Source organism: Galeopterus variegatus, unplaced genomic scaffold, assembly GCF_000696425.1.
Source record: "Galeopterus variegatus unplaced genomic scaffold, G_variegatus-3.0.2 Scaffold11245, whole genome shotgun sequence".
NCBI classification, from domain to species: Eukaryota; Metazoa; Chordata; class Mammalia; order Dermoptera; family Cynocephalidae; genus Galeopterus; species Galeopterus variegatus.
Window position 1 is genome coordinate 23,113 of NW_007737356.1, and position 11,579 is coordinate 34,691.

An 11,579-nucleotide genomic window follows, 5' to 3' on the forward strand; every position below is an offset into this window, starting at 1 on the left:
ATGGTAGCCACAAGCTAGATCTGGCTATTAATCACTTGAAATGTGGTTAGTGTGACTAAGAAATTGGCTTATTTATTTTAACTTAAATCACCACATCGGAGATATTGCCTGCTGTATGGGACAGCACAGGTATAAAGCAAAAATGATAATCTACTGTAGGTTTTAAACATATGTAAAAGTAAAATATATGACTGCCATCTCAGAACCACCCTGGGTCAGTGACCCACCAGGAGGACTCGCAGGATTCGGCAGATGGTGGAACTCACAGCCATGATCATTGCAGGGAACCGACACAGCAGAACCAGCAAAGGGAAGGGTGCAGGGGGTGAAGTTGGAGAAAGCAGGCGCAGGCTCACACTGTCCTCTTCTGGTGGGGTCACTCAGGTGTGCCTAGTCCCCAGCAAGGAACTGTAGCGACACGTATGAGATGTCATTCACCAGGGAGCCTGTGGGAGATTTGGTGCCCACGGTTGTCACTGGAGCTGGTCACGTGGGCACTTCTGCCTGGATGTGCCAAAATCCCAGACTCGAGATGGGAGCAGGTGCTCAGCATAAACCACACTGTATGTACAACTCAGGTTGTGGTGTTGTGGGAAACTGCAGGTCTCACCAAGCTAAATCCAGGTTCCTAGTGTCTCGAACAAAGAATTGGATGAGACACACCAGAGGTGAAAAGCAAAGGACAGTTTATTTAGTAAAGAGAGAATACGCTCCAGAGAGGACAGAGTGGGCTCCAGCAATAGTGTGGCTCAAGAGCATGGGCAGTTACATTCCTGGGTGGGGGTTAAGTCCTCCCAGCTGGAGTCGTGTTGTTTGGTCATTGGTTGAGCCCTGGTAGTCTCTGTTGATTGGCACCTTAGCTGGTGGGAGCTCACTGGTCCAACCAAATGGTGCCCTACATGGGAGCAGAGCTCCCCATCTATTTCCTGTGGCTGTGCATGCCTGTGTTCTCAAGGAACTGGCCATACCAGCTATCCTACTCGCAAACCACTGGGTTTCCTCTTCCTGCTCTTGTCCCCTTCTAACTTTCCCACAATACTGTGAGCCACTCTTATCAGTTAGGGACAGTTTTATATATCAGTATAGATAAATGTGCACCAGCCAAGTTCCCAGACACCAGCCAGGGCCAGACCTGCAACTAGGATGTTCCTAGAACAGCTGTCTCAGGCCAGCTGTGTTAGCTCTCCTCTGCACAACCAGGACAGCACAAGGGACAGGGCTGTGTAGGAAGGTTCCCATCCTGTACATGAAGTGGTACAGTATCATTCAAAGGCAGACTATGATAAGTTCAAGTTGCATATTTTAAACACTAGAGTAACCACTAAAAAAATAAAGATCCAGAGTTAACTAATAAGTGCAAGAGTAGAACAAAATGGGAGTATTAAAAATTATTCAATTCATCCCAAAGAAAGCTGGGAGAGTAAAAGGAACCAAAAACATGGGATAAAGAGAAAACACATGGCAAGATGACAGACTAATCCCAACCACACCGAAGGTTACACTAAATGTAAATGGTTAAACTTGCACTGCCCAGGACAAAAGACCCACAGCCATGCAGCCACAGGGGGCTAGAAATGTGGCTGATGGAATCTGAGAAGTGCAGTGTGTGAAACACCAGCTTCCTAACAGGATGGAAACCAGAATGCACAATAGCTCGTGAATAACTTTCACACTTTTTTAAGTACCCTGGCAGATGTATTGGGGTAACTGAAACATTATCAAAATTAATTTCACCTGCTTTAAGACTTTTACTAGTCACTCCTGGAATATTTTAAATTATAGATGTGGCTCAGATTGTATGTCCATTGAAACCCAATATTTTTGGGGATAAAAAAAATATTTAAAGTCTACTTTAAATATAAATACATACGTATATTAGCAGTAAAGGCATAAAATCAGAAATTCCATGCTAATTAACCAAAGGACAGTTGGAGTGGCTACGTTAATATCAGGTAATAGACTTCAGAACAAAGATTACAACTAGGGATAAAAAGAGGTGTATCATAATGGCTCAGGAATCACTCATCAGGAAGACATAATATTCCTAGAAGTGCAGGCACCTAGTATCAGAGTTTTAAAATATATGAAGCAAAACTGCTAGGACAATGGAAAAATCACACAAATCCACAATTATAGTTAAGATATTAAACACTGTTCTCAATAATTGATATTAGTAAGTAAAAATTAAGAAGCAGATTGTGTCCTTCAAGTGGATAGTGAGCAACAATATCACTAGCTTGACCTAATTCACATTTTTAGAACACTCTAGCCAACAAATGCAGAAAGCATGTTCTTCTCAAGTGCGTGTGAAATAACCTCCATACTGTGGAGCATAAAAAAAAAAGATCAATAACTCTGAAAGGAATGAAATCAGCCAAGTATATTCTGAGACCACAATGGAATTAAAACCAGAAATCTGTAATAACAAAAAAATCTGGGGGGAAAATGTTTTAAAATTAAACCACACTTCCAAATAACCCATTGATCAAAGAAATCACAAGGGAAATTAGAAAGAAAAATATGACATGTTAACACACATGGGATGCAGGAAAAAACCCAGAAAGCACTTCATGCAGGACACCGACTGCTGGCAAGAGGCCTCTGTTCCCTGCCACACTGACCTCTTGCAAGCTGCTTGAGTGTCCACATGACTTGTGGCTGGCTTCTCCCATGAGTGATCCAAGACTGGGTGATCCAATTTTCTTAAGGTGGCTCACAGAGGACAAGACCATGTTTAGGTCTGGATGTTTAGTGGGTAGCTTCAGCAGATTCCACATACCAGCCCATAACTCCAAGTGTTGTGCCTCTGCAAAATTACACATTATTAAATGCTATGGACTTTCAAGGTTGCTTATGAATCATAACCTCAAATGCTGAGCACGAGGACATAACAAATTCTACATCTTGTGGTCACAGTTTGAATTAACATAAGCTAAACAGATGCATAACCACGAGCCAGCAATTCCACACCCAACAGACATGCTTACATATGTTCCAAGGGACAGCTAACAGAACATTCAGAATGTTCATTGTAGTTCTACTCTTAATAGACAAAATTTGGAAACGGCCCAAATGCCCAGCAACAGTAAAATGGATACTCTGCGGTGCTTTCACACAATAAACAATCCACAACCACATGCAACAGTGATTAAACCTCAGAGGAAGCCAGAAGCAAGAAAAGGTAAACTGATGTTGAACTGGCCAGTCTTGGAGGTGGGGGTGCGGGGATGGGCAATGACTAGAAGGGAACATGGGGGGAGGGAAGGACATCTTAGAAGTTGGTAAATGTCCTGCTTCTTGTGGACATCATTGCACACGTGTATTCAGTGGGTGAAATCCCAGTCTGCATTTCACGTGCACTTCTCAGTTTTACACTGTGTGCCACAATCAAGATGAAGTGTTTAGAATTAAGAACTATAACCAAATTTTTTTAATCAATAAAAGAGGTAGAACAAAGTCCTCGGAATGTCCCCAAAAGTAAAACATATAGACAGTAAGAATGAACGGAAAATAGGAGATAAAGACAGTAAGACTAAAGAAGTGGGTAAGAGAGCTGCATACTCCCACAATAGGTCAGCAGATGAAACAGACAAATTGAGAGACTGCTTTGCAGATCAGGAGAAGCAGGATAACATCCCACACCACGGATCCCAGGAGGAAAGGAACACAGGGGCTGTGCTGTTCTAGGTGGAGGGTGGAGAGAGAGAAACCCTTTAAATACAGTACGTGGATCTGGGTCTAAACCAACCATGAAAGCAACTTCTGGGACAGGTGGGGGCACGTGAGTACGGCCGTGTCTCAGCTGCACACTCAGCTGAGATGTACTAAGGGCCGTTATGGAGGGACTAATGCTGGCACGAAGGTGGAATTCCAACCATGGCTTTCAGTTAGAACTGTTGAACTTGTTCTTTCAGTAAAATTCCATAACTAACTCATTCTGTTTTTTTCCATCTGCCTTCTTGAGATAATGCCTCTGGTGCAGAAGTTAGGGTTAGGGCTGTGCACCTAAGGGTGTTTTTCAGGATCTTGACGTTAGCTTGGTCCAACACAAACTGGGCTAGGCTGGCTGAGTCCACAGACCTCACCAGGGAGCCTGCATGAATATCCAAAAATTCCTGCTCCAGACCTGTTTTCTGAACCTGCAGAGGTATGCAGAGGCCTTGAGCCTGTACAGACCCTCACCCCACCCTGACCACTTCCCAGTAAATATACCATCTTTCCCTCCATGTGCAAGATGATCTGAGATAAAAATCTCCATCTTCTCACGTGGCCTTGTGAATAAACCTTTTTTCCTCTACTGCAAAAATTGGTGCTTCAGTAACTGGCTCCCATGCAGGCAGTTGGGTAACAGAAAGCTGGGGAAGGGTCAAGAAGCTGCTCCTCCCTGGGGTCCTACTGCACTCTGGAACGCCTGCCACCATCAGCAAGTGAGTGGCCTGAACATTTCACCAGCAGCACTGTTTTCAGATCAATGTTAGAAAAAAAATTAGGCACTTATGAAAAGTCTGAAGCATACCAGCTTTTGATATACAATTTTCTTTCTACGTCCCCAGCAAAACCTCAGTCATCACCAACACACACGGTTGTTCCCATGCTTGAGACAGAATCATCGGAGAGACGGTAAAAAAAAAAGCTCAACTGAGCAAATAAGCTAACAGGTGCATAAGCCTAACCAGCAAAGACATGTTTCTACGTCCCCAGCAAAACCTCAGTCATCACCAACACACACGGTTGTTCCCATGCTTGAGACAGAATCATCGGGGAGACGGTAAAAAAAAAGCTCAACTGAGCAAATAAGCTAACAGGTGCATAAGCCTAACCAGCAAAGACANAAAAAAAAAGCTCAACTGAGCAAATAAGCTAACAGGTGCATAAGCCTAACCAGCAAAGACATGTCCTTCCAAATCAAGCAGTGAGCACTCCCGTCACAAACAGCATACTCACCAAAACATCTTGCTCAATATTTTTTGAGACTAGTTCCACACGTTGCTGCTAAACATTTCTAGAAAGCTGCAAAAAAACCATCTTTATTGACTGGTGATCAGAATTCGGCGGACACCCTTACTGCTCCACAGCAGGTGCACAGAGTTCAAATCAAAGTGATAAATACACATGACATCATCGGTCATGTCCCTGTAAAATTGGGTTTCTAGCCAGGGCCCGTCCTCACACAATCCAAAACAAATTCACCTTCTGTGCCAGCACTGTCCCACAGAGCTCCCTGCGATGACAGACATTTTTTTCTGGGCTTCCCATATAGGAGCCACTTGCCATGTGTGGATACTGAGCACATGAAATGTGGCTGGAACTAGTGAGGCACTGAACATATAATTCTGAGTTTCGGTAGCACCACGTGGCAAATGGCTACCATGTGCGATGCAGAGACCACTACTGGGAAGAGTCACATATATCATGCTGCTGCAAAAACGTCTGCCTGCAGACTTTCCGTAGAGGAAGGTGCGCCAGTATGAATGGGATTATGGGTACTGTAGAAAAAAATCAATGACTGCCACTACTGCAGGTTAATACGTTTCCTCCAATATGAAGATAAGTGCTTAAAAGTGTGCTCACTCTCATCTATAGTATCATTCATTGGGCTAATGTACTGCATGGCTTCCCTCCAAACAGAAAGGGGAACAGATGCCAGGCCCGCACTCAGTGACACAGACCATTCTAGAGCCCAGGAGACTGTCCACTGAGCTGGTCGGGACCTAACTGCCACTGCCTTTTTCTTCTGAGAGGGAAATGCCAGGGTGGGGAGGGAACAGGTAAAAACTGCTCCTGCTGTTTTGGGGTTGTGAAAGCCACCAGCGTCGCTGAGATCAGTAACTCAAGGAGTCTCCTTGGGCCGTGTCCTCTTGGCTGGCCTGTTGGGCCCGGGTGGGGGACTCTTCCATCGCCGCTTCCTCTCCAGCTGGTGCTGCACTCTCTCCTCTTTCTTCTTCAAGTAGGAGGCCATGTTGTCAAAGGTGGCCTTGTAGAGGTTGCTGAAGTTGCCGTCTGTGCCAGCAGAGCCTGTGACGGGCAAACAAGAACAGATGTCGGTGGGACGATGACGCAGGTCCTGGTGGGCCCAGAACTCACAATTCCCACAAGCCCTCCCTCAATGGGGACGGCTCAGTGACACCCACTGTCCTCAGTGGACTTGTAGAGGTTCCTCTGAAATAGCTCCTGTGACACCACCTCCTGAATCTACACCTGGCTGGGACATGCTTCTAACAGAATATGGCAAAAGTGAAGGGACGTAACTGGAAACCAGGGTACAGAGAATCAGCCCCCACCGTGGGCTCACGTGCACTCTCTCATGCTCTCCCTCCCTCACTTCCTCTGAAGAAGCCACTACCCTACAGAGAGGCCACACAGCAGGGACATGGGGCGGCGGCCTCTGGCCGACAGCCAGCAAGCAAGCAAGCAAGTGAAGCTGCAGTCCACCAGCTTCGAGGACCTGAATCCTACCGACAACTGGTGAGTGAGCTGGGTGGACCTTGCCTCAGGGAAACGTGAGGTGACCACAGCCTGCAGAGACCTCACCAAGCTGTAGGACCCTGCTAGGCAGCATCCAAATTCCTGACCCACAGACACGGTGGGAGGACAGCCTGTGTGTCCTAAGGTGTTGCATAGGGGATAATTTGTTACGCAACAACAGATACCGATACAGACCTGATGGCAACAACTGGCCAGGCCCCACTGAGACGCCTCACCTGGTCAGGAAGCTCCAGCAACTGCACTGGGGACATGACCCACCCCATGGCTGGCACGGCCTCCTAGCCTCTCCAGCAATTCTGCTGCTTTTGGGATATTCAAGCAGCAGTCCCACCCCCACCCCCTACCTGCTCTGTAAACGGGCTGTTTTATCTGTAGAACATCTTAGCAAAGGGAAGCCAGGCTTTGGTGTGGGCCCTTGGGAGGTAACCCTTGGCAGGACTGCCAGCCACAACCCCAGAACCCTGCTGCTGAGGACAGCAGGGGCTGGGCTGGGAGAGCCGCACTGGAAACCCCACACAGAGCCCTGTTACAGATCCACTCAGGAAATGTTGCTAAAGCAAATCCAAACCATAGGGAGAGGACGTCACCTGTCGCTGTCTGGATCCTCCAACCATACAAGGAAAGTAAGATGGAAACACTTTCTGGGATGCAGAGCCAGGAGGACACCCTGGACACACTCCAAGGAACTCGACTTCTAGCTGGAGGGAGTTTGGCTTTGCAAGACTTCTTCTGAGCAACAACTCCTTTATTTGAATGAAGACACCTAGATTCTGACGCCGGGCTATAAACGACCCCACAGACACTGTCTCCTCGAGGCTCTGAAAGCCCAATGGAACAACCAGAAGCTGCAGGACTAGGGTCTGCCATCTCCTACCAGCAGACGTGGGGGCAAGTTTACTATTTCAACAACCTCTGCCAGCAGGGCAGTACAGCAGGCCTCAACCCTGCCGGGACGCATGGCCCAACAGTGCTGCTGACCTGCCCCTCTTCCCTCAGCCTAGTGCTCCTGTTAGGACAGTGATGTCCTGCACCCACTCAGGCCTTGAAGACCCTCCATGGATTGTCCCTGACCTGACCAACCAGAGGGGACACCACACACACTGGCACACGCACAGCAGGACCAACTCCCTCAACACTAGCAGCCTGGACAAGAGCAGCAGGGCACCTCCTTCCCCTCCCCCAGGTGCTGGCCCCACCCTAGGGATTTGCAACACCTAACCCTGGAGGCAGAGACGTAGAATGTTATTGCCTGGCCTTGACCCCTGGGCCTTGACTCTTGGGCTCATGTGCTGCAGCTTTAATTATCCTGTTCCTTCCATGGTGTGCATGACCCTCCCTGAGGCCCCACGCTCCTCTGTCTTTACTTACACAGCAGTTCCCTACAGCATGTGGCTTCTTGCAACCTGCCTTTCTCTATGGATGCTGTAGGATGGTACCCTGAGGAGCCCTCTGTACTGATGACCTCACCTTCCATCATGGCCCAGTTCCCACGAAGGCAGTTGGAGATGTCCTCTAACACAGCACTCTCAGGAACAGACTGAAGATAACAGATGGAAAACCTTGATCAGAAAGAGGCAGGACTGAAGACCTGCTGGGCGTGGCCCAGGCTGGCCGGCAGCCTGGCAACCCCAGCAAATCTTCCATGAAGACCTGCTGAGGCACAAGCTGAGCCTGAGAACACCTAGGACACAGTAAGGACGCACACCCAAGATGCACAGAGTGCCAGCTTCACCGCTAAAAAGATGCGTGGCATGGGAGAGCCCCAGAGATGTACACCACTTATGGCAGTCCCCCCCCCAAAAGACCTGCTATAGGCATGAAGACATAGGACACGCTGGCAGCACCCAGTTCCCCCAACCCAAGCCCGAGGCCCTCCAGCCACTGCCCCCTCTGGACACAGCCCATGGGACTGGGAGTGATCAAGCTGAAGGGTTCACATGCAGGGCCAAGAAGGCCTGAGGGACAGCAGGCCTGGGACTAGGAGAAGCTGCCCGAGCCTTACCTGCCACTGGCTGCCCTCGGGCCTGTACAACACAAGGGGGGCTTCCTGGCAGTCCTGCAGAACCCACAGCCCCTGTGTCTCCTCAAAAGCAACGTCCCACACTCGGTGCTGGAAAGACAGCTGCTGTCTGAACACCAATTGCTGTCTCAGGGCATCAAGCTGGAAGATGTAGACCACAGGGATGCTGTCCATAAAGACAGAGGACAGTCAGCATCTGGGTGCGCAGCCCCAGGAGCCAGTGCGGCCCTCGCCAGTATCAACCTCAGGAGGCACCCTGAGCCAGAAGCACCCAGCCGTGCCCCTCCAAATCCCTGACCCGGAGAAACTAGGGCATGATACATGTTTGTTTTTAAGACCCCAAGTTCTGGGGTAACGTGTTATAAGCAACTTAAAAGCAACACAGGACGAAGGAAAAGGGTATGGAGACGCCTGCGGCAGCTCTGGGCTCTGGCCTGGCCAGCGTTCTTACCCGCTCTGAACCTGCACCCTCACTTCCAAAACAAGCGGAGGCCACAGGACAAAATGGGAGGTGGGCAAGGCACAAGCACTTTCCCAGCACCCAGCACAGACTCAGCAAGTGCCACCAACTCTCAAGTGGCTCCAGCATGACCAACTTTGGTGGGCTGCAGGTGGAGGCCACTGCTACCCTTAAGTAACGGGCTTAAGCAGCAACTGCGAGAGCTAACTTGGACACCCATGCTGCTCACGCAGCAGTGACCGTCGATGGCCTCTTCGTGTAGGAGGACATGCCTGTGGGCCAATAAACAATCCATGTACCCATCCCGCCCCGTGGCTTGCGGGCAGTGGGCTGTAGCTTACCAGTCACACAGAAGTGCAACGTAGCTCTCCTGGTGCCAGAATGCAATGCGGGACGCAGCAAGCCGCTGGAAGGAAAAGAAGAGCTGAAATGCACATCACCCACGGGGACCCAACGCTGAGCTATTCTCATCCAACTGAGAACATAACGAAAAATGCTCACAGCTCCCACATATCACCCAGGAAGGAAAGAAACAGTGTGAGAATGTTCTAGAAATCAGCGAGGGAAGGGAGGGTAATGGCACCTCCTTGTTCCAAGTAACTCCGACATGCCAAGGAAGATGACAAAGGCCTCTCGGTGGCTTTGGTCCTTCCTCCAGAGTCTCCAAAGCTAACAAAATTGGCAAAAAACCAAAGAGAGGCGGGAGGAGAGGACAAAAGTAAGAGAAAGTGATTATTGGTTATCAGTTACAGACACAAGTGCCTGCGAGCTCCCACGCTTCCGGAAGAGGAAATATTAAAATGAAAGAAACTGCCAGAAGTCTGAGTCATGTGACATGTGGAGGAAAGGTACTGACCCACCTGGCCCAGCAGAGCACAGAGCTCACATCACACAGTTCTCATTAAGAAATGTGGCTGACCCATCGGGAAACTTAGCTCATGCCTGAGCAGTGCATCACTCTGGGGTGTCAGGAGACTGCTCCACATCAGGAACAGGACAATGCCAGGTGGCCACTCCGCCCAGCTGACAAGCCCGAGGCACGCTCTTTGCTCGCATCCCGCTGTGTCCACTTCCAAGTGGATCAGGGCCCTTCTCTAAATCAGATGCTGGAATGCAGATAAGGCTAGATATGAATTATTTCCCACTTACATGACTAGAGGCCTTCAGAATTTGAAACACGCAATTTCTCCCAATCTGGAAGAAGTCTGGCATTGATGGCAAAGAACTGTTTCCAACGGCTAAGCAATTCTTCACACACAAACCAAGTGACTAGAGAGACGCCCTGAAAGCACCCAATCACCCTGAGCTGAATGTGTGCAGCTACCTTGTGGCCATGAGGCTCCGCTGGCTCTGGCAGACTGTCCAGGTGACAGCAGTGCAGTTGGCGGCCGCTCCTGTACTCCCAGAGCCTCAGGGTGCAGTCCTGCACACAACACACAAAGGGGTGAACACGTGGGGTCTCGGGAAGGCTTCTGCCAGCCGGGGGGGGGTAACACAGAGGGGACAGCTGGGCGTGGTCAGGGGAGTTCACTTGGTGACAGCCAGTGCTACCCTTATAAATCAAAGTCTCTCTGCTTTTAATTACTGTGTAAAGAGCTCATGCAAAATAGGAAGAAAATTTTGTTTTCTTCCCCATAGCAACATGGGCCAAGGACACAAGACAACCAGACCGTCGCGTCACGTGCTAGGTCAAAGACCACACCTGCGGTGCTTGGGCCAGGTCTGCACGCACACACACACAGACACATGCACACGTGCATAGACACTTCAGCGATCACGTGGGGAGAAGCACATGGGCTAACGAGTGTGACATCTGTCCCACAGGTGAAAAGGGCAGGTGCACTTGCCACCAGCGAGTGGCAACTGGTACAACTTTTCAGGAAACTGAGATATGTACCAAGAGCCTCAATGCTCTGAAAATAATCATAAATACAAAACAGGGGGTTATCCTTTTTAGTAATTCATTATAGCACTGACTAAAGTGGAGGGAAACAGAAAGAAGCCGCCCATCTATAGAGTGGCACATCAGCTGAGGGTAAGATAGAGCCTCGTCCGCTCCAGTGTGGATCCCGGCAACAACCCCTAACGCAGAGGATGATCCAGTACCGAAAACAGACGTGCACAGACCCACGTACACCTGGAAGACTCAATACTGACACAGCCTAATGAAACAGTGTCCATGTATTATTTGTGAATATTTTTAAATAACCAAAAGGAAAAGATGAAAAGTCAATACTCCAAACAGTAAACAATAGATAATACCCAGATCCTCTGGGGGCCAGGATATGAGGGGGCACACTGGAGAGGGCAGGATATGAGGGGGCACATATGAACAAACACACACAGATGCACACCCTGACATGAATTTGGCAGATAAACATGGAGCCCAACACCCACATCTACAGGCTTCCCTGCTCACTCCAAAACCTCTCTACAAACAAGGAAAGGACGCTTAAAATGCACAAACCCTTTAGGACACAGACAGCTGACAGATGTCAATGGAACTTGTGAAGCTGGGAGCAGGTGAACAAATACACTGGCCACAGAGAGAAGCCTGCCAGGTGCCAGTTGTACCCAAGACCCAAGCAGGCAGGGCCCAGTTAGCCTAAAAGC

General features: G+C 49.0%; 1 protein-coding gene across 1 annotated transcript in view; it reads right to left on the reverse strand.

Annotated features, from left to right (window-relative positions):
* Positions 1-4,990: 4,990 nt before the first annotated feature.
* WDR4 (WD repeat domain 4) overlaps positions 4,991-11,579 on the reverse strand; it is a 13,804-nt gene continuing 7,215 nt past the window's right edge. The window contains exons 4-8 of the mRNA XM_008594658.1: positions 10,291-10,389; positions 9,308-9,372; positions 8,489-8,672; positions 7,954-8,023; positions 4,991-6,015 (exon numbers count right to left, since the gene is read on the reverse strand). Of these exons, the coding sequence (XP_008592880.1) occupies positions 5,831-6,015; positions 7,954-8,023; positions 8,489-8,672; positions 9,308-9,372; positions 10,291-10,389 (603 nt within the window). The 3' untranslated portion in view covers positions 4,991-5,830. The remainder of the gene's footprint in view (positions 6,016-7,953; positions 8,024-8,488; positions 8,673-9,307; positions 9,373-10,290; positions 10,390-11,579) is intronic.